Genomic DNA, 22,621 nt, shown 5'->3' on the forward strand with positions numbered 1-22,621 from the left:
CTTTGAGTACTTTGTGCAACTGGTAATAACGCAGTCTTCCAGTAAGATTGATGTTTAATCTTTCCATCTCTACATTTTTTTCCCCCTTAGTGATCCTCTGAGTCTGTCTCTTCTAAAATTTGATTGCTCGCTCAGATATTAACTTGTTCAAATGCACAAGTAAGATCTGCGTGCTCATGATACTCTCGTTGGGTGATTTTTCTAGAGGTACTGTGTGATATTGACAAACAGTATGATCGTCACATAGCCAATCACATCGACTGTTAGTCGAATGGGTCCGCCGCACAATGCCTAGTTAGTAGGTCCAGAGTAGCGTATGCGAACAAATGCGAATCTGCACGCACACTCTTTCCGCAAACCGTTGATCATATAAACAATTTGCAAAAAATACTACAGTGCCTTGGAAATCTTCCCTACCTATCAATATTCCCTCTTACCGTATGACAAAGTGTCCCCACTTCTGGAATTTCAAAACCAAAAGAATTTTGGTACGGAAGGCACTGTATCTGTTGAACAATTCTCGCAGACAGTAGAGAGTAGCTTTGTAGCATGATGGCAAGGCAGTTCAGACAACTGACTTGCCACTGTACATTATAAACTGTAATATATGCTTGAGTCTGTGCAGTATCTCGATATGAGAATACATATTTATAAACCAAGTGAGAAGTCAAAGGACATCTAGGAAGACTCGACCTTACAGTACCATTATTCAACATGGCTCTTTTTCCTCGCTTCCATCTGTTTGAGATAGAAGATCAGTCCTGGTGTCCTGAATTTGTGGTAAAATTCATTCAAACATATTTAACTGCACTCTGGAATTTCCGCATTCCCGCCGTGAGACACACTGCCGCCGAGGCTGCTGCAAATATCATCCTTGAGAACCTCCCGAACGCTTCTTTATATACTTTTGTCGACCCCTGTGCCGGAGCGGGGGGTCCTATCCCGGCCATTGAGAAAGCTCTTGGAACTGAATACAGTCATTCGGTGCAATTCATCTTGGCTGATATCAAGCCCCGTGTGGAGGAATGGAAGGCTATTAAGAAAGAGCAGAAAAATATTTCCTTTATCCAGGACTCTGTCGATGCGGCAGAGCTGGGAAAAGTTACATCTGGCAAGGAGTGCCGGATATTTAACATTTCGTTTCATCATTTCAATGATACTTCCGCCAAAAAGGTTTTGCACAGTGCGATGCAGTTTACAGATGCATATATGTATGTCTTGCAACAAGACATCCAGAAACCCGGACTAACGGTGCTATAGAATTTTCGAGTTCCTCCAAAGAGATCTTACCACGTTCTTGTTCTGGTGTGTGACTACTATTTCTCCACTACCCTTCATGCACGCACTACTCCAGGGATCTCTCTTGCAAATGTGCTTTATGTTTGTGATCTGGGTGGCCCTGGGCATTGATGGTTTTGTGTCAATGCTTCGCACACGGACGCACGAAGAAATCAAGAATCTTACTAGGGCTGCTGAAGGTATTTCTGAAGGATGGGTCTTTAAACACGGCAGGTCACGAATTATTGGACCATGGTATATACATTGGCATTTGGCCTTCAGAACTCTTGACAGAAAGGCAAATAATGGTGAAGAAGCTATGGTTTTGCCCCTTCGAGCTTAAGATGAAGCGATATTATGATTACAGAATATATTCATTGTGCGATGGGAATGGTAAATGTCCGAAGAGCTTGACATTTATTGCCAAGATAGTATAATGTATTGTATAAACTGTGTATTTAGAGACATCTTTAAGCAAGATCAGCAACCAATAATATAAACGAAAGCTATCTACTGTAATATTACTAAAACCGAAAGATAGGTTAAATGGAAAGAATAGGTTTAATATCTACTAAGTTAGAACTGACACAATAATAGTCTATAATGCAATGGCTTTAGTGCTTTAAGTATGTCAGCAAGCTACCGCTAACTCATATTACAGAATGTTTTCATGAGAAAAGAAGCATACAGCGGCAGGAGACTTCGATTCCTGCTGGGCTCTCTTCCCAGAACTTTTTTGAACTCCTACGACGATGGGAACATGTTCAATGTAAACGTAAAAACTTGGAACACATAATAAGATGACGTGGAAGAATAAAATGAAACTAAGCTAAGCAAAGCAGCCTCATATAAATTTCAACGCGTATCACTTCTCGGATGCTGCTAATCCACCAAGTGTTGCTCGGCATGAATCGCAACGAACAGCCCAGGTAAATGAAGGTTTAGTGTTTCCAGGGCAGGGCAGACTACCCTTTTCAACTCTTGAACCCTGAGGTCATAGGACGATACGGCATCCTTCCACCGTGATATTTCCTCCTGTAGCTTCCGACGCTCTGCTTCCCATTCGACTTGGGCGCCTAAGAGATTCTGTTCCTGCTTTTCACACAGTCGTTGGCTATCAGCCAGCACGTCCTGCTTTTCCTTCTCGAGCCTTTGTATCGTAGCTGCGAAGCTGCTACTGGGGACTGAGCTTTGTTTCTCGGTCTGAAATAATTAGCCAACTAAATATAAGAAAAGAATAGGATATAGTCATATATACCTCAAGGTCCTGGTCATTTCGCAAAGCCTCCGGATGTATTGCTTCTATTAGGTCTGGGGCTTTCAAGGCATGGCAGATCTTTTGAAAATTTCCAACACTGCCACTGCTTAGATTTGATTTGAAGAGGGGCTTTAGGTGATCAGCAACATGCCATCTGTATGGATCTTCGTCACGTGGCTGCAAGCGGATCTTATCAGGTGGAATCTCAAAGCCAAGTCGACTGCCTAAATTTTACGTCAGCATCCTGATGAAGGCTATTTAACATATGGTCTCTTGTTCGTTCCTGTCGTTAATAATCATGGGGTTTGTGCTTCGAACTATTTTATCCCACCGCTTGAGATCTGGGCTTGCGATGTCGGTATGAGTAACAATGGGTACCTTACTTATATGCTCTGCAAGCGCCCTTCGACATTTATTCCTCCACAAAGTACGCTTTTGGTTACTAGAGGTGGTCATTGTAACAGCTAGTATCACAGAAGGTAGTTCGTGATTCTTTAGATATTGTGAATACGTCGATTACACACTAGTGTCCATATATATGTAAATTTTGCAGAGAGACACAGGCTATTATGGCTAGTCTAGCGGGAAGATATGTTCTGGAGGTGCTTCAGAGGTGGTTAACTTGATAATCATTGTGTTTTTTTTGCGGCCACCCCAGAATTGAGGAGTATCTCATACTCCAGCCCTATTTCATGAAATAAACCAGAGGGTTTGACATGAATTATGCTTTATTGATACTCCATATGCAGCTACAGAACTTTCACTTGATGCTTTGATACACCGTAGTATCAAAACTAGAGTGCATATTAGAACCCCAGTTGTTTAAGAAGGTTATAGAGTGACCTCCAGAAGATGTTCAACAATTTTTGTTATCAAATCTACGTGTACAATCACAAGGTGTTAGCCTTCAAACCTCACAGAAAATATCGAATCGTGTGCGGATTATCGATGTTTTTATTTAGCATCTTGTGGGAGATTATATTGGTTGATATTATTATGAAAAATTAGCAGCTGTAAAAGGAGAATCACAGGGGTAGTGTTAAAATAATACTATACAGTACAGTAAATTACTATGATAATGTAACTCTCACGAATAGAGCGCTCGTAAGCGTATTTTCACTATAAGATTCTTTTTATGTTCCTTTTCTTCCAAACCTCGCAGGTCCTATTATGTACCGGAATCCCAATAGTCAAGGCTGTCATGAATGTCACCCTACAGAAGCAGTGCCTTCCACTACAGTTTCCTGCAAGGCAGCGAACAGGCTTCACTCTATCAATTGAAGACTGCTGCATAGCAGCAATAGAACCCTGGAGCACTGAAACCTACAATAACTGACCCTGTAAGGCTGGTTAAGGTGCAGTAAGGGAGACCAATTCTTCCCTAACGTACATAATTATTCCAATAATGAAGAGCATCTAAGCCGAGTTCTTAGAACAGTATACTGAGAAGAGGCGGGGTGCTTGAACTAGACCCAGGCATGAGAGATCTAGATTCACAGCCCTTGGAGGACTTTGCAACTTCTGTTCAGCATAGCCAGAACATGTTTTCTCAATCTATTGAATTTAACCAAGCACTATGATGTCCAAGGTACCTATACATACTGGAAACGTCAATAAGTGTTACAAGAAGTGTCAACCGTCTGTACTCAATCCATTTCTGGTCGAGCCTGGGAATAATTGACTTGAGATATGTAGAGAATTTCCCCTAATATCATTTCAAGGACAAGCTATGCTTTAGGATATAACCATTTCTAGGGAATCTGTTTGAATAGTAATCATACTCGGTCATCAGCACCGTATCAGGATAATTCCCAATGAATCGATCCGGATAGTTCCGGCGGCAGCAAAAGTTACTGTAGTTGTTAAACATGTACTATCAGAATGCTGTACGTAAACCTTTAGCCCATGCCTCCTGACGTTTTATAATTTGGCCAGGTAGTATGCATCTATCGGTGCCATTTAGTCATTGATTTCTTCGGTCCGCTCCAGCCACACAAAGTATCTCTAAATGCGAATCTGCTCTAGTGCCTTGGACAATTCACCTATTTCTGCAAGAATTGAGTCCGCTCGACTTGAATTAGCCGCTGCTTCTACAGAGCATGCTATTACCTCGTTCCCTACCACTGACCAGCGAAAATTGCGAGAGGCGTCGTCATGATGTGGATTGTCAAATGCTAAGAACCGGCTATAGTATGGCAGGCTGCGGATGAAACTCAACACTCCGTAGAGGCGGAGGATGTGAATATTTTCGTCAGCTATACTGAATGACACTTCCATCATGTCTTCCCTGGAGTTGTAGACCCATCGTGCAATGCTGCTAGGTATCAAGATATTACCCTTGGTACAAGGATTACTGAGGAGATCCTCATCAAGCAATGTGTGTCCGAATTCGGTTGCAACACTGGCATATGCGATGTGGAACTTGGATTGGAAGCCGGAGAGTACCGTTATTTCTGGACGGTAGGTTGCACCAGCATTGCAGAAATTAAGATGCGTTCGAGGAAGACCGATGTACGTCTGGATGTCCGAATGTCCATCTATAGGGATTGGCATAAAGTTCGTTCCACCCCGCATTTCTCCTCGTGTATCTCCATGCAATTCTGTTAAAGCATCTGGGACTTCTTGTCTGAACACCCAGTCACACTCACCACTCCTAATCATACATCTGAGCACCTGTAGAGGCCTGAGACTATACACAAAGTGCAGATACTCATTGGTCTCGGTTCCTTTACCTGCACTGGGCTCGTTATGAAAGAAAGGGGCCCAATTTTTCTCCACGGGCCTTCTTTCCTCATTGCGTATTGTCAGTATCGTCGTAATGCTCGAGAATGGTTTATGGATCCACATGGCTCGTGGACTTCCTGCACCATCCGAGATCATGTTAAAGACAATAAGCGGCTCGGCACCTTGGACGCCCTCGTCTAAGATTATTCGAGGGTCCTCTGGACCGAAGAAGCCCCCCTCTTCCCACCACACTGCTGGTATCTCATATACCATGGGAAAATACATCTTGGTGCCATACCACTCTATTGTATGTTTTTCCAGGTGGTTCCAGTTTTCGTCAAATAATTGTCCCCTTAGGAAGCTAATTGTGGGCCATGAAACACCTGGCCTTGTGTATACCACACGAGAAACAACAAGATAGACATTGTATTCGGGGAGCCACACCCCTGCACCAGCGAATTGGGTCCAGCGATTGGGATTCACCTTGCCAGGCACCGATACCTTATTTTCGTTAAGGCGTACCATGGGATGGGACGCTAAAGCACTAGCTATCTGGGTGATGTTGTCATGCAAGGGGATGCTTCTTTGCGCGCTAATATGACCAGTTTGCCTTATATTCTCGCACCCGAGGTCTTGAATATTGCCATCATTGCAAAATCCCGAAATATCGATATGCTCGAAATATTGGAACTAGGAAAGTTATCCTTCTGTCAGATAAGAATGCTTAGAGGTAACAGGTAATCTTGTTACTCACATCACCGATCAGGAAAGAAAGGTACTTTCCCAAAAACCATAATACAATGCTAGCAGTCACAACCACTACTAGTCTGTGTTTCCAACCTAGGTGAAGCTGGAAGCTGTTAAGCAACATCTTGGGTAAGAAGACATTAGGAATGTGTAGTGCAACTTGACTTACCTAGAAATCTTTCTATGGCCAAGTACATGGCCTATTATATAAACGAAAGATAAGACAGGAGAATAAAGAGACAATTTTGCTTCTTACATGTGCTCCCGTATCACTTTGAATCAGAAGCATACTTCCCGAGGAGGTAGTTTCCATATTGCCTTTCTAATCAACGCTGGTTCATTATGCGATTTTTGCTACCACTCTTGTTTGTCACGCGCTTTGAGGCTTAGCTCGTGGTGAGAGCTATCATAAATGAGTATCTAGGGTGCATTGAGCCGAAGCCCAGCACTGTGTGATGTTGAGCAGCGTGCAACCCTCGTAATACTTCTTGAAAATCACAAATTAATAAATACAGTATATCGTGGAGGGCCCTTGCACCAGCTGAATGGTAAACAGTTTCTGGTTGACAAACGCTTTGGCTGGTGGTTTTCTGGTCATTTCAGCCAGTGTTCGTTATTGTTATCGCATTTCTGTAGATTACAAAGAGCTTTCAGATGCACGACGCCGTTTAGATGCCTCTTCAACGTCTTCACTAGCACAGTATGGTACAGTAGCCCTCCCAGTGAATAGATATTCTTGTAGAAGCCACGACGCTATGGAGAGGGAGGGAAATTATGACTTTGGTGAGTTTAGTTGACTGTTGTATTTCTTTTTCTCTTTCTAGCCTTCTCCCTGAATAAGGGGAATTCACTCTACATTCTCCATCTTTACTTCTCCACTCCTCCTCTTTGTGACAATAATATGTCAGGCTTGGTACAGTTTCCTGCGGGCGTGCAACAGTGAGATTTAAATGGTTCGATGTGGTGTACACCGGCGAACTCAGATCTGGACCGATGAAGGAAATATGTACGGGCGTTCATAAGGTCAAAGTTATGACATTCTCATCAATTCAATAAACAATTCCATATGCTTTTCGTCAACCCAACACTGCACAAGAAACTGAGTCTTTCTACCACTGGCTATGTCAATTTTTCGTTCGCCAAGAATAGTTATACCGTCAGTCTCTTCGCTAACAACCTAGAGTAAACACCATAAATATGCTTTTCACTACAGTAGCCCAGAGAGCGCTCACCGAATTTGCAGTGTCTCCCTCAAATGAGTCATCTGAGTCTAAAAGCTCATAGTTGGCGTATTTATTTTCCCAAGCGGGACTATTTGGCCCCTGGTTGCTGAGGAAGTTCTCATCATTGAATCCGGGCTCCGAGTAGTCGGACTCGAATTCCCATTCCGTTTGTCCGAGTATCTCATGGTTGATTGTCTCTCCTATGCTAGTCAGATGCATATCGGTATTCCAATGAGATTGGTGATCCATGATAAACTCTTCCGCTTTAAGAATTATTTTCGTCGATTGTAATACAATTTATGATCAAGACAGGGCAGGTCTTGCTTATACATATATATAAGGCCAAGGCTCCTTTCCCCAAATTTCGTTGGTGATACTAGAATTGAGGCTCAGGTATAAACTGCTGAGATTCGTGGTTGTGAAGGGCAGGAATGTTTGGTGTATATGAACTAATGCCAGAGGTATATGGTGTTTCTGATTTAATCCTACTATTTCGAAGGGGTCAAGAATTGCTTGGGAATCTTGGGCATCTTCGCATGATCTGTGAGTAGGGGCCAATTTACTTTCCCTAAACCAAGAATCTGCGTCTGGCGGACTTTGGGGTTTCAAATTACTATCAATAAGATTGATCCTGCTGAGGATGTAGAGCAGCCCTTCTTGAGTGGCTAGATACCTCCTTCATGACTTTCATTTCCCTGTATGAAATAGTGAATCCAGGGTTTCCATTTAAGCAACGTTTTGAGAAGGGCAGGCTGACTTCTCAGGTCACTGATTCGAGCTCAAGAAGAGATCGACCTCTTGAAGGGGTCTTCAATCACTGCCTTCTATGCCTCAGGATATTGCACCCTACTAGGCAGCAGGCTGTGTAACTACTACTGTACAGTACGTTGCTTTATAGAGGTAATTCATCGGGACGAATTTTTTTTTTTTTTTTTTTTTTCAATTTTCGAAGAACATATGATGTCTCCCTTCCACATAGCCCGTGGGCGGTTGGCCCTCATTATCAACCAATTTTGAAGCTCCCCAAAAAAATCTCAACTATCTCTCTGGATCCTGTCTCAATCGCAAGATATAAGGCTCTTATCCTATGGAATTCTTCCTCGAGAGTAGTGTTTTGTTATCTTTATAATGCATGGATATCTCGTTCGAACTGCCGTACAGAGTGCTTCAGATGCATCACAAGGCACTTGCTCCTGTGAAGTATTCTAATTTTGTTCATACATATAATGGAATGGAAACAAGACCCTTTGATTTATCGAGAGGCTCTTCTATATATCATACATAGCTTTCGCAATCCATATATTGATTAAAATTCGTGCCGCCTCGTTGGCTATTGCTGCACATGTGGTTGAAGCTTTCTAGAGGACCGCGTTCAGGTCATCCATCAGGCTGTCAAGAATCTCTATATACTTTTGCTCGTTCATCAAGCTCCTCGGTCAGTTCCTTGCACCGGTGAAGGATCCAGACCGATTCTTGAATCACATCCTGTCTTTCATTCAAAGTCAAAAGTTCACCGGCCTGGTTCACGCAAGATTTAAAAGTTTCGCGGAACTCCGGGTCATTATTGACTGCCCAGAAGGACAAAGGAGGTGGAAAGGATTGAATTTCGTCATCCGTGGTTAGACCCCAAAATTCGGGTCCAGCTTTGAGTATCACTTGGCGAATAAATCGGCCGCCGTTAAACAAAGCCGAGTAGAGTACCCAGACGTACGCGAGCAGTTTGTGCGGGTTCTCATTTATGCGGCGTTTGATGACGTCTTTTATCTGCATGTCGTGCGACTCATTGGTAGTCAGATTGGTTATGGTGGGGTAAGAGGAGTGTAGTCTCCTAAGATCTTCTATAAGCCGCTCGGTCCGATAAAGGTCGACCATGCTAAGAAGCTTTGAGAGATCCGAGATTTTCTTTTCGTAAGTGAGACTAGTTAAGCTGCAGGGATACTTGGCAATCCAGTCCCTAAGGTCTCCCCATGCTTCTTCGAAGCCGAGGTACATCTCCGCATAATAGGAGAAGCCAAGCGTATAGAGACCGAGGGACCTCTTCTCTCCGCTTAAGCATTGGAGTACACGGGCAGAATTCATCCTATTAACCTCCATATGCGGCACTCTATTTCACTCAGTTACCGGTTCTTTCGTTCACATATTAATCAAGTACTCACAGAATGGCCGCTTTGATCATTGCAGTGATTCCACTCATTGTGAAAGGTGATTTTCAATTGGATACACTCGTACTCTCTAGAAAAGGAATATTTCTAGAAGGCAAATCGTGGTCGGTATCAATCAAGGCCGGCACTAAGAAAAGTGCTGGGGAGGCTTAAGTCTGCGTTTCAAGCATTTATACTAAGACCGAGTCTTCTAAGATATCATATGCAGAAAGCTTAGTGAAATACCTAAGAGCCAGGGGCAAGTTAAGGTACTAGAGAAGACAATATTGATTTGTTGAACATGTTCACTGTCTTCTGTACCAGGTTTGCAATCATGTAGTAAAAGATAGTCCCTTAATCATGTCTTTGAGAATTCATTTTGTTGAAAGGAATCGTATACCCCTAGGAAGGCAAATCCCTCAGAAGTAAAAACCTATGCCATTTTTTGGGAGAATGAACACAACCAAATAAGCACCTTAAGGTAGAATGGTGATCATTCTACGTCTGGTAGAATATGTTGAACGTTCTTAGATTTTTCGACCCCTTTCTTTTTAAGTGGCTCTCGTCTCCACTTCGCTCGAACCCCACCGGGCGGTGGTACAGTACACAAAACAAAATAAACTCAGCAAAATAGGAAACGGATATTAGCCCAAGAACTGTAAAGGTTAGAGCGAGGACGACAACGTTGTGCTGGAAGGTGCTTGACTACCTAGGTCCAATAGTCTATTACTACATTCATTGATCCCGCGATTTGAACAATCCTACTGCGAAAATTGGGCGTCGAGGTTATCTGTGGGCGTGTGATCAACACATCCTATAAGTATTATTACACAACCTGACAACAACAAAAAAAAAAAAAAAAACCCACCGAAAAATGCCATCTTCTACTGATCGGGAGAGCATTAGCCCAGACCTACTGGGACGCCGTCTGTTATTCTCATTCTCGGGTAAGTGGGCCCAAAACCGCTTACTGAAGAGCTCTACAGCCGAATGCATGGCGTCTTTCTCTGCTTCTGATTCTGGCTCTCGTGGAATCCCTTCTGCTGAACTCGCCAACTTATACCGGCGCTGGGGCGAGGGTGACATTGGAGTTATCATTACTGGTAATATTATGATTGATCCTCAGCATCTCGTGTCAGCCGGAGATCCTATCATACCTATAGATGCACCGTTTGAGGGTTTGCGATTTGAGAGATTCAGTAAAATCGCATTGGAAGCAAAATGTCATGGCTCCCTCATTATTGCTCAACTATGCCACCCCGGTCGTTAGACCCCGGTATACCTGCAACCATTTCCAATTAGTGCGAGCGACATCGGGGTGAGCGGAGGGAGTTTTGGGGCTGATTTTGGTAAGCCCCGGGAAGCAAAAAGGGAGGACATCAACTATATTGTGGAGGGTTTTGCTCATGCCGCCGCATATGCTGAAAAGGCTGGGTTCGACGGTATCCAGCTGCAAGCAGCTCATGGGCACCTGCTAAGCCAATTCCTGTCGCCCCGAACAAACAAACGTCAAGATAATTACGGGGGCAGCATAAAGAACAGAATGAAGCTGATATCCGAGATTCGAAAGGCAATATCCGAACGAGTGGCAGAAACCTTTACCGTTGGTATTAAGATTAACACTGTTGAATTCCAGGAGAGCACGTTCAACTTGGAAGAGACCGTTCAACTGTGCATTGAATTTGAGAAAATGCGTTTCGATTTTGTTGAATTGTCCGGCGGCACTTATGAGGATTGGACAATCGGCCGCAAGCAGGTCGCTTCTATACCACAGCATGAGGGGGTAAGTCAACAGGATGAAACATGACAACTTCAATGGGCAACATAGTGACACTGGCTTGCAGTTCTTCTTAGAGTACGGGAGAATCTATTCGGAGAAGATGGAGCGCACAAAGGTTTACGTAACTGGAGGATATCGCTCTGTCAAAGGTATGATACGCGCCGTGCAGGAGGTAGATGGCATAGGCCTAGCACGGCCCCTATGCCAGGAACCTCATTTATGTTCGCATATTTTGTCTGGAAGTGTCGAAACAGCCCCTCCGATCAAGATTGACACGGATAACTTCCATCTTACTTCTGTTGCAGCGCTTATGCAGATGCAGCACCTGGGGAAAGGCCTGCAACCTGTCGACTTGGGTTCTGAACGAGATACAAACAGATTATACAAGGCAATACTGGATCATGAAAGGACCAGGTACAGTGCAGCTGCTCCAATGAACTTTTTGTGATACTTCTACAGTACTTCCTCAAGAAATGTATGACTACTCTTTCAAGCTTCCTTCTATGGATGCTTAGATGCCGTATCGCACTTATCTGTGGCTTTTGAACCTTACTAGGATCAGCTAATAGCCGGCTAATAAGCACACCCCAAACCTCGCCAAGCGCGAGTTTTGGGTTCAAGGAACGCCTACCCGCCAGTAAGCCGTGATCTTTCCTCTTTAACCTACCTTGACGCCAAACTTTGTACAATTCGAATGCTATAGTTTGATTAGTCCTTTAGAATAACAAGCAGTCCCATTCAACGTTACATACTGGACTACTATATGTCAACAGTCATACTCCCACTGTTGCCTCTAATGTTTTATATTTTTCTTAACCTTTTCAACCAAGTACTCAAAGAATGGCTGTTTCCCCTTACTACAAATTGAAAGCAGGAAACAGATGCTTCTCTCTTATTCTCGAAATAATGCCCAGGCCACTAGATCTATATAACCCTGATCTTGGCTATTGACAGTCACGCGCTGGTCACTCAAAAGCATCTCTAGTAACTCCATGGAACCGCTGCCTGCTGCAATCGCTACGGGCGAGAGATGATCGGAAGTTAGATTGGGATCTAGCCGCGTGTCGTCGAGAAGCTTCTTTACTGCCTTTTTGTGCCCCCCTATCGACGGCATAGGAAAACGGTGTTTTGCCTTGGACGCCGGCCATATTAACATCAATATCGTTGTGCCGTAGTGGGATGCTAAGCGGACGACAGTCATCGTTCGATGCCGCATAAGACAACGGCGTCCGTCCCACAGTGTCAGTCGCATAAATGTCCATACGACTATCCCGCAAAAGCATCATCATAATATAGAATCCGTCATGTTGCTGGGCTGCGGGGTGGAGTATCGTCTGTCCGGCTACGTTTCGGACATGCACGTTCACCGATGGTACACCGAGAAAACAACACATCGCGGATAAAGTCCCTTTCCCGGCTGCTAGGATAAGTCCGGCGCCGTTTTCATGGTCCACACTGTGCTGATATAGATATTTTTTCCACAGTTGGTAAAGGCCTCTGTTTACGATCATCAGGGCATGTATATCCCGTGTGCTGTCAAGAGTAAAGGCCGTATGGAACACAAGCTCGGGCGGAAGATCGACCTAAGTTCTCAGGAGCCGTTTCGCTCCCAGGATAAATACAGTTGGATTCAAGTTACCCTGGTGCCTGAACCACTACACTAATAGATTGCAGAGCTTATGCAGATTTCAAAGTTTGTCATCATGATACGATCTGGACGTCAGAGATAAGCCCTTCAGTTCGATGCCAAGCGAATCTGCCAACTCTTTCCGCCTTTTGGACCAGAAGAAGACCACATTTTCTCCCCATCCCCCGCGCTCACAATCACTATCCCGCTCTTTTCATATCACCTCCGGCTTGAGATAGTGCACAGCACAATAAATTCAATATGAGGGAACCCGCTCCGACAGTAAGACAACTATACGGTGAAATGGGCCAGTCGGTGGTTGATCGACTAGCGGAAATATTGTGTGATCACAATCCAGCAAGTTCTTTATCATTCTTTCCTGAGCAAAGATGTTTTCATATCAGTGGGTTTCCTGATATGTACCCCTCCGAATGCCTTGAAATATTTTCTCAAGTCAAATCTACCAGTTATGATTTGAAATTTCAGCGAAAATCTGCCGAAGGCATTATCATTTTTCGGCTCATGGATAAAAACTGGGGGAATCTCTTCCAAAAGTCTTTCGGCGGCACCGACCGAACTTCGGCTGCCATACGAGCCAGAATTCAGCTCCTCGCTGCCTGACGATAACCTGCCTTGAAGGATCGGATTCGACTACATAGCGGACCCTACCGCGGTCTACTTGGAACTTGGTGACAGCTGTCAGCTTGTGGCAATCAATCATATCCATCTGATGCCATCTACTTCTGGCCCACGCGGGCGAGACCCAGAGATCTATCGACCCCGTAATCAAGGGTCTCGCTGAATTTGGACATCATGAGCGTTACAGTAACAGAGGTTGGGTCGTTCGGGAAATACATGGTCGACAGGCTCAGGGACACTCTGGGTCGGGAACAGCTATCTCTTGGCTTCCAGTTGTTTCAAGAATCCCTTGATATATTCGCTCTTTTTGCGGAAATGAATTGGACTACCGTTAATCCCACCTGAACACATATTTACGTCAGGAAATGTTACCGTATGATAGAATTTCGTGTCCGTCCTTCGAAATGGATTGATAAGGACTCGTAACCTAGTAATGGGCTCAGCGAAGTATTTAACTAATAAACCGTGATTCACGCAGCCTCAGTCATTTGAGGTGCGAGAAACCTATACTGTGCTAACAGAGACATTGCCTTTGTACTCAATAAATTGGCCAGAAAAGCAGCTGGCCCCGGGGCTTTTTGACGGGTAGATTTTGCTGTGATATGCATGGCTTAGCTTCATGACCACTGCTTACACCCTTCATCTGTGGCATATTTGAAGTACATATCGGAACCTACAACAATGCAAGGGAAAACATCGACATGCGCCTATTAAACGCTGCGACCTGTCTCAGGAATGAAGCAATAGTTGAAAAAATGAGTGATGTGACTGGACCGTACTACACACGCACACGCACACACATTTTATTAACACCCGGCGGCTAAGCCGAAAGGGCAACTATCACTAATCTACTAGTACATTTCCTAAGATGTGCCTTGTCTCCTGAAAGCCCATACTAGTTCACGTTTCACAAATGTCGTCTTATCTGTCAATACCGTAGCGGATTCTCGTGGGTTAGTAAATTGGTTAGTAGGCTGGCTTGAAGGCGCTTCTTCAAGTATTCAACATCTTATCTTCGGCAATTAAAACGCGTCTACTGTGTCTGCTACGAGGTGGTTGATGGGAGTTAGGTCGGGAGGGGAGGGTGATTGGTGTTCGTCTATAGGGTCACGCGGCGTCGAGTCGGCCCGTGGCGGTTGCAAACCGTATTGAAGCCCGTACTGCTTCTAAGTTTGGAGTCCAGTTTTGATCATCGGAAGCTGATTTTTTTTTCCTCCCAGGAAGAAGGATATGTTGCCTCGGTGGGTGCCAGTGCATTGCAGCATGTCGGTCGGGTGTACCGTCCATTTCTGACATCGAAAGAGGAAGTGCTCTACGGTCTCTCTTGCTTGTCCACATGTACATTGATCTGTCGGCGCAGCATTGATTCGGTGGAGGCACCCATTTAGTCTTGCCATACTCGTCCGGAGTTGAGCCAGCACGCTCGCCTCTTTCCAGGATAGTCGATCATACAGCTGTCGGGTATGTTTACCTGGGAGTGCGGCATCCACTCTTTTGGCGTGTTTCCCAACTTTCTCTGGCAGGCCTTTACTGGTGCCTACATGGGCTCATGCGATATTGAGGGTGGTTAATTTTATTCTGGGGAGCTCTGTGTATGGAGTGGCGTCGTCTTGGGTCGCTGTCCTGGCCTGCTCTTTCGCCAGGCCCAACAGTTTGTTAACCTCGCTGGTAGGAACCCAACGGATATTGATCCTGTTTCTGTTTCTTTGTAGTCTTCTAATCGACTTGTATATTTGGCACACGTGTTCCTGGCCCGACTATTGTCGCGGGCTCCTCAGTGCGAGGGCGGCTGCTTTGTTGCTTGTGAGCAGTGTGATTCTGTACTGTTTCAGCACCGGTAGCGTCCTTAATGTATGTGCCATTGCTGGACGACCGTTGTGTACAACCAATTCAGCCTTCCAAAAACAATCCCTTTCTGGACAACCATATCTCGCAGTCTCTTCCTAGAAAGCTTGACTATTTTATTAAGCGCTATATCTACCTACTGGTTGCCCGAGGCCTAAGTTTAATTATAGAGCAACATAAGTAAAGACAAGATCCTGAAATCTGGGCTCTCAATCTTAACAGTAAGTTTTTGAGTAAGTTTTTTAAAGTGAGTAGTTATATAAGTAATCTTTTGTAAGGATCACTTGTTGATTTACATGCCTGGTGATATGCTGGTAGCTTGATAGTTCATACCGCAGGGAAGTTTATGGTTTAACTCTAGCTATAACCGTAAACTTCAGGTTGTATATCGGGCACTTAGCCGGTATAAAGATGCCTAAGTAATGACATGGGGAACCTATGCAGCATAATCGACATATAAACTGAAAGCATTTGAGTGGTGAAGAAAATTGAGTTTGAATTTGTTGCCCTTTTCGGATTTTGAATTTCTGGCTGTCTAGTGTACCGCTATACTCTCCATCTACGCAACTTATTCGTATCATTTCTCTAGGGGCTGAGAGCTATTTAAGGGGGTCTAAACTGCCTTCATATGATTCATGACTAGGGACCATTTTACAGTACTATCCCTAAATGAGAGATTTATATTGAGCGGCTCTCAAGCGCCTTCACTTGAGGTCTGTCCTACTATCTCAATAAGAGACAGCCCTTGTTAAGTGGTTAATCAATTCTTTCATGGCATTCACTCGCAAGCTTGCATGAGGCAGAAACCGGAATTTAATTTAGTATGCGATGCATCTGTGACATATTTTGAATGTATAAGTCTGACCAGTACAGTACACGTGTATAAACTTACACTTCGATCATATTTCGGGTAATTCTTGTCATATAGTCTATTTATGTACCTGCTACACTGCTAATCCTTCCTGAGGAGTCACATAATCATGAGCCGCCGAAGAATCTTTTTCTTTCTCTAAAAAAAAAAGGCTAGGTATTCCTACCGAAACGGCATAACTTGAGGCCACAAGCTTCACTCGCTTGAGCCTTTAATAAAGGACCAAAACAATGTGTACCCCGACTTTCTAACACTGTGCACAGCAATTTCAAATTAGAAACTTTAACTCCAAGTTTATATATTGATTCACAACTTAAAATTCTTAGGCCATCCATAAATAAGGGTACAGGTCAAGTATAATAGATGTCTAGTTTGAACCTTAGAAACGTGTTATTCTAACATCACTTAATGATCAAGTTATATGTGAGTAAACGCCTAGATGGCACATCAATTCAGCAGCGTATGAACTTTTCGATTTACAATTATCTTTGCCGACTAATACTAGGCAGCAAAACATGGTAAACAAAGAAGTGGCATCGATCAGACAAAACTTCCCTCGTTCAGACTTGGTATTACCTCGCCTATGTATCTCTTTGGCTTTGGTACTGCTACACGCATCAAAGCCTCAAGATGACCGCGTTGTCAGCGTCACCTCCAAAGAAGATCATATCCACCATCCGGCGGCAGCCGAGTCAAGGCAAGATGATGACGATGTTTTGCTCCTTTTCCAAGGAATTCATGGATCACGGCACGAGGTGAAGTCAGATAAAACTAAAGAATTCTCCATGAGCATCCATACTTGCGCCTCTATCATATACTATAGCTTACTATTACCACTCTTTGACCGAATCTTGCTCAAGGCCCCGGGTTTAGCCAGAAGTTCACGGTTGGCCACTGAATTTCATTTGGAACAACATCAATACATGGTTCCAGAGAAACAGCGGCTGCCGCAAGAGCAAGTACTCCTGATTAAGTCTCATAAGGCGATGTTGATGAATAACATCATAAACCACATGCGGACGGTGCTCACCAAAAGGCATCGCAGGAATGGTCGTATTAGAACAACTGCGTTGCACAGCGCTATTCAACGAAGCAAATATTGTCAAGCGCTGGGATTAGCAGCTCGATTAATAAGGAGAAGAAATAAAACCAAAAACATTTTTCATTGTTTCGTGAAGAGGAGAAAGATATTGACTCATGCTCTATGCACAGCACTTACGCTATCTACAGCGACCCTGGAACATCTCGCCATTGCTGCTAACGTGCAATATCAGTGTCAAGAGTATTCTTGAGGTGAAAAATGATGCCGATTGATTTATCTAGCTCAAGCTGTTGTTCTAGTAAGTCTCAAGGACAGTGACTGGAAGATCTTCTCTTTACTACTGTTTCCAATTTCGTACTGTAGCACTTTTTTGCCAAGTAAATTTTGACAATATAAGATGTAAATGGAACAAACCATGTGGCCCAGGATGCGTACTGTCATCAGCAGCCATGTCTAGAAAATTGGCATGGACATTAACCTACGATATTGAGCCATTAACATTATAATTCAGAGAGGGTTCTATGCATTTCAATTAGAAGAATAACGGAGGCATTCTTTAAAGACAATTCATAAGCAGCACATTCAAGATTTAGATAAACTTAAGCGTACAACAAATATATTTACTTCAGACGAGATAGGGAAAACTAGATGTAGGCTTGTCAGGCGACATTATGCCCGAACTCAGCCCCCCTTGCCCCTGATAATGGTGACAGCCTGAAAAGTACTGCGCGTCTTTCTTAACATGATTCTACTGCTGATTATTACAGTGTCCTCGTATTGGCTGATCAGTGCAGCTTGCTTAGCAGGCGACAAATCGCCATAGCATGTTTTGGGACACGCCTATGTTTTCAACCCACCGACGTGCCTCTCCACAAATGGCCGCAGAGCCAGGGTCATCAAAACTAGTGAACTTGGTCTTCTCCATGCACATATTGTGTCTTATTCAAATAAGGGCGCGGGCTGTCGGAAGACTAGCTTCATGGATGCAGTTAATCACGAAGGGTATAGTATCAGCAAGAAGAATGATTGGCAACGTGTACTGTTTGATTAGCTTGCAAGGAAGTTGCAGCTATGTATCGAATTTCACTTGTAAAACTAACATAAACGAAAGATGTGGTAAAAAGGTAATCATATGTAACCCCACCACTCGCAATCCTAGCTGTAAATGGAATGTGGCTAGTCACTATTTCCGCGATACCAAAACACGAATTATTCTCCTCAGTATCCATCGTTGTCTCGCACCTTTTTGCCTAAGGAAGGATCTTGTCTCCACCATCTGGCCCATACCTGCTGATAGTGACCATGCCAAGGGGGAAGTGAGCGTATCATCAATGGAATTTACTTTGGCTCCATTTTCCACTAGAAGCATTACTGCATCTAATGCTCCGTATTCTGCAGCCCAAGAGAGGGGTGTTCGCTTATTCTGGTCACAATCATCTACAGGTACTCCAGTTTGAAGTACAGTCCGTCTCGAAATTCCTCTGACTTTCAAGCACATGACGATTTGTTTCCCAGCCCCACTGCCAAGGGCTTAGCGCGAGCCGATTATTTGAGCAACATTCGATACAATACGATCTGTACTGGACAGAATTTTTGGAACGGATACGATGTTATCACGTGATTATATTATGCACTTATGAGTAGGATCAAAATACTCAGCACATGGGACAGTCACATAAGTGAGGTACCAGGAAAATTGGACACCTTTTTCGCGCCACTTTCTAGAAGTATCGGTGCTTTGCCACCATCTACTTAAAAGGAGAGCCGAAAATCAGGATTCTATTGTACTACAGATACTATATAAAGCCCCCTTCTCCCTTACCCTCTTTTCGGAAAGAAATTTGAAAAATAAGAGAGATAGAAACGTAATTCTATGTAGGATAACTTACATGACTGAGAACGCAATTATAGCAACTCTGCCACTTGTGCTACCTAGTGCTATAATACCGTCTTTAACCGTTGACGAGCTGGGTTGGTAATTGGGAGGTAGCCATAGCTCTCTTTGACCCTGAATAGTAACCCACCGATCTGCCCTCAGAGATACCTCTGTCGCTTTTTTGAAGGAATTTAATGACAAGTTTTGGTGGCAGATTTGGATATCGAAAGATCCTATGTTGGTATTCAATAGCGGCAGGTGCTCTGAAAATTCAACGTTGGTAACAACATAATTATTGGTTATGTTTTGCCTGAGAGCGCCAGTGGCGGGATCCCATAGCTTGATAGTCTTATCACGAGAGCCGGACGCCAGAAGCTGGCCATCGCCTGAGAAGACGACTGAGTCAACCAAGTCAGAATGGCCCTCCAGTGTATGCTTAAGCGCGCCGGTGGCAGCATCCCACAGCTTAATAGTCTTATCACGAGAGCCGGATGCTAGAAGCTGGCCATCGCCTGAGAAGGCGACTGAGTAAACCGAGCCACAATGGCCCTCCAGTATATGCTTGAGAACGCCGGTGGCGGGATCCCATAGCTTAAGAGTCTTGTCATAGGAGCCGGATGCTAGAAGCTGGCCATCGCCTGAGAAGGCGACTGACTGAACCGAGTTAGAATGGCCCTCCAGTGTATGCTTAAGAGCGCCGGTGGCAGCATCCCACAGCTTGATAGTCTTGTCATCAGAGCCGGATGCTAGAAGCTGGCCATCGCCTGAGAAGGCGACTGAGTCAACCAAGTCAGAATGGCCCTCCAGTGTATGCTTGAGAGCGCCGGTGGCGGGATCCCACAGCTTGATAGTCTTGTCATAGGAGCCGGACGCTAGAAGCTGGCCATCGCCTGAGAAGGCGACTGAGTCAACCAAGTCAGAATGGCCCTCCAGTGTATGCTTGAGAGCGCCGGTGGCGGGATCCCATAGCTTGATAGTCTTATCATAGGAGCCGGATGCTAGAAGCTGGCCATCGCCTAAGAAGGCGACTGAGCTAACCAAGCCAGAATGGCTCTCCAGTGTATGCTTAAGAGCGCCGGTGGCAGGATCCCATAGCTTGATAGTCTTATCACGAGAGCCGGATGCTAGAAGCTGGCCATCGCCTGAGAAGGCGACTGAGTCAACCAAGTCAGAATGGCCCTCCAGTGTTTGCATTTCTGGATTCCAATACTCCTCTACTTTTGGACCTCTGAATAACCAAGCAGGAAGTTCTCTCTCAAAGTTCGCTCTAATCAACGTCTTATATGGTGCGAAAATCAGGCCAGAGCTGTACAGCTGCAGTGGTGCGGTATCAGTTATTTGTGCAAATTTTAACATAAATCTGCGCGCATCTAAGAGGAAAACATGTATCTCATTACTGGGTATATCCTAGATTTTGCACTGGTGTTAGTCAGCCGGCTACCATAACCTAGTTAATACTCACTTTGGTCAGTTGGAGCAATGAATTCACTGCAATTATGGCTTCTGATATTATCCCTAAAATACTCATTGACTCCAACCAATGAAGAAAGTGCTCTTTCAGGAAAGGGAGGACTTGGTCAAGGCTCGTCGCTGGTGCTAAGCTCTGGGTGAGATGGTAAACCCAATAACGACAGGCGTACTGGAGGGCAGGCGGCAGAAATCTTGCTATAGAATTAAGGTCTATCTCTGTTCGGCTGGTCCCATAGGTTGGCAGGTCGCACATATTTTTTCTGAGGTAACGGTCCATGACAGCAAGACATTGGCAGGCTATAAACTCGTGCTTTTCCCTTTTATCCACCCAGAATTGAGATGTGGCCTTTTCACTTCTTGTACGATCATCCACCAGATAATCATGGAAGGACAAATGCAGGGTCCGTATAGGTAGTTCTGGATCGCTGGGTATAGACAGGACTGAATGAAATGAATCCAGATGAGCGCTGATTTGACGTTCTAGATGCATGCGACGTTCCAGATGAGTGCTGCTATTGTGTTCTGGAGTGTCAAGCAACAGCTCCGCAAGGGAGCTCAATGAGAGCGGATTAGCAAGAAGAATGATTACACCAATGATTCTCTGAAACTCTTCAATCAGCTCATTCCTGTCCGTAGCATCCTGGACAAGGAGTTGGTTCAGAACGGGTCGGTATGTGCTATCCATCTTTGATCCTGTAGAACTAATGGGAAACTTCTGAAGCCGCTCATCCGGGTCAAAATGCCTATCCGCCACAAAACGACACACTGTAGCTGCAAAAATAAAGAGCGGACAAGCCATCATTGCTAAGGCTTCGATTCGTTCCTCTCCAGGCCAGCCAGGGGAAAGAGCATGCCGGCGCTTCTGCTGTATTTTCGAGAATTCTTCTCTAAGATATAAGGCGATGTCATGTTTTATCACATCTTCATCCAGATTTTGCAGGATAGTATTCTGGTACTTGCTCCTATCGATCTGATCAAACCCAAAACGGATGGGTATCTCCGGCCGGCTGGTTAAGAAGAATCGGATTGCCAAATTTGTAGCCGTCTCAACCCCAGGTAAAAGGCTGAGGATGATCTCCACGTCTTCTTGCGGTTCGCATTCATCCAGAGCGTCGATGACAATCACTGTGGTGTCTATAGCTTCGCCATGCTTGACAGCGAGTAATGGCTGCAACATAAGCTTATTAAACTGCTCTCGAAGCGATTTTCCTGGAATCGCAGGATCTTCTCCAAGAGCTTTTCGGACTCCGGGGACCATTTGAGGAATGTGGACTGCCAATTGCTTGACAATTGTCGAGAAAAACTTTGCAGTTGAGCCCCGATCTCCCTCCCCCCTCTTGAAAAAGAAACTTGCCCCGAGGATGCCATCCTCTTCAAAAGCTCGGGCTACCGTCCTTGCAATGGTGGACTTGCCAGTGCCTGCCATTCCATTTAGCCAGAATAAATGTTTATCACTGAATCTTCCCCAGCCCTGCACCTGCTGAAGCAGTTCTGTTCGCGTTCCAGGAAGGCATTCATCCTCATGCTGGTCCTCGAAGGAGCCAAAAAATGCGCCCTTGGCAAAAGGGAGATTTAACATATCAACCGCATCGCGCACTTCTTGGATATCCACGGTCAATTTATCGAGACGATTCAGAGTAGCTTCTGCTTCCTTCCTGCGGTGCAGGTGTTGGTCCAGGACCAGCCAGTGATATAAGTGGGCCTCCTCTTCCTTGATCGAGGTCTTGAGCTGTGTGAGTGGCTGGCTTGTTATAGCTGTTACGCTCTCCGCGATGTCTTTTCCCTTGTTAGACTGTTGAACTCTCCGTACTTCGGCGGAGTATCGCAATATTGCTACGTACACCCGGACAATCGATCGTTCTTTCTCGATATTTAATATGACAGGATCTCTGTCTCCATAAAACTGTTTTTCGATAAAGGCACAACGAGTCAGCAAATCAGCTAGGTATCCCGATGAGTCAAATAGAGCCCCCTTGCGGTCTGTATGATTCTTAGCCATCTAAGTTATTAGCTGATTGTCTGGCTTTATTGGTGTAAGGACCGTACCGTTAATCCAAGAGAGACTATCGCCCAAGCACTGGAAGCGTACCCAGTCGGATC

General features: G+C 44.6%; 6 protein-coding genes across 6 annotated transcripts; 2 read left to right on the top strand and 4 right to left on the bottom strand.

Annotated features, from left to right (window-relative positions):
• Positions 1-714: 714 nt before the first annotated feature.
• AO090010000269 (uncharacterized protein) lies at positions 715-1,621 on the top strand (the record flags this gene model as incomplete). Its single annotated transcript, XM_001827240.1, has 2 exons — positions 715-1,211; positions 1,261-1,621. The coding sequence occupies 2 exons, from the start codon at positions 715-717 to the stop codon at positions 1,619-1,621; spliced, it is 858 nt and encodes a 285-aa protein (XP_001827292.1).
• Positions 1,622-2,160: 539 nt separating this feature from the next.
• Positions 2,161-3,070, bottom strand: AO090010000268 (uncharacterized protein; the record flags this gene model as incomplete). The annotated part of the gene is made up of 3 exons (XM_023233732.1): positions 2,161-2,481; positions 2,537-2,760; positions 3,061-3,070. The coding sequence occupies 3 exons, from the start codon at positions 3,068-3,070 to the stop codon at positions 2,161-2,163; spliced, it is 555 nt and encodes a 184-aa protein (XP_023094110.1).
• Positions 3,071-8,588: 5,518 nt separating this feature from the next.
• Positions 8,589-9,424, bottom strand: AO090010000266 (uncharacterized protein; the record flags this gene model as incomplete). Its single annotated transcript, XM_023233734.1, has 3 exons — positions 8,589-8,619; positions 8,942-9,310; positions 9,387-9,424. The coding sequence occupies 3 exons, from the start codon at positions 9,422-9,424 to the stop codon at positions 8,589-8,591; spliced, it is 438 nt and encodes a 145-aa protein (XP_023094109.1).
• An 821-nt stretch (positions 9,425-10,245) lies between these two features.
• On the top strand, positions 10,246-11,599 carry AO090010000265 (NADH:flavin oxidoreductase/NADH oxidase family protein; the record flags this gene model as incomplete). The annotated part of the gene is made up of 3 exons (XM_023233735.1): positions 10,246-10,636; positions 10,700-11,154; positions 11,216-11,599. The coding sequence occupies 3 exons, from the start codon at positions 10,246-10,248 to the stop codon at positions 11,597-11,599; spliced, it is 1,230 nt and encodes a 409-aa protein (XP_023094108.1).
• Positions 11,600-19,060: 7,461 nt separating this feature from the next.
• Positions 19,061-20,245, bottom strand: AO090010000263 (WD40 repeat domain-containing protein; the record flags this gene model as incomplete). Its single annotated transcript, XM_023233736.1, has 2 exons — positions 19,061-19,142; positions 19,707-20,245. The coding sequence occupies 2 exons, from the start codon at positions 20,243-20,245 to the stop codon at positions 19,061-19,063; spliced, it is 621 nt and encodes a 206-aa protein (XP_023094107.1).
• Positions 20,246-20,498: 253 nt separating this feature from the next.
• Positions 20,499-22,520, bottom strand: AO090010000262 (ATP-binding protein; the record flags this gene model as incomplete). The annotated part of the gene is made up of 1 exon (XM_023233737.1): positions 20,499-22,520. One exon carries the CDS (start codon positions 22,518-22,520, stop codon positions 20,499-20,501), a length of 2,022 nt encoding a protein of 673 aa, XP_023094106.1.
• Between the last annotated feature and the right edge of the window lie 101 nt (positions 22,521-22,621).

This window comes from Aspergillus oryzae, chromosome 8 (genome assembly GCF_000184455.2).
Source record: "Aspergillus oryzae RIB40 DNA, chromosome 8".
In the NCBI taxonomy this organism is placed as follows: domain Eukaryota; kingdom Fungi; phylum Ascomycota; class Eurotiomycetes; order Eurotiales; family Aspergillaceae; genus Aspergillus; species Aspergillus oryzae.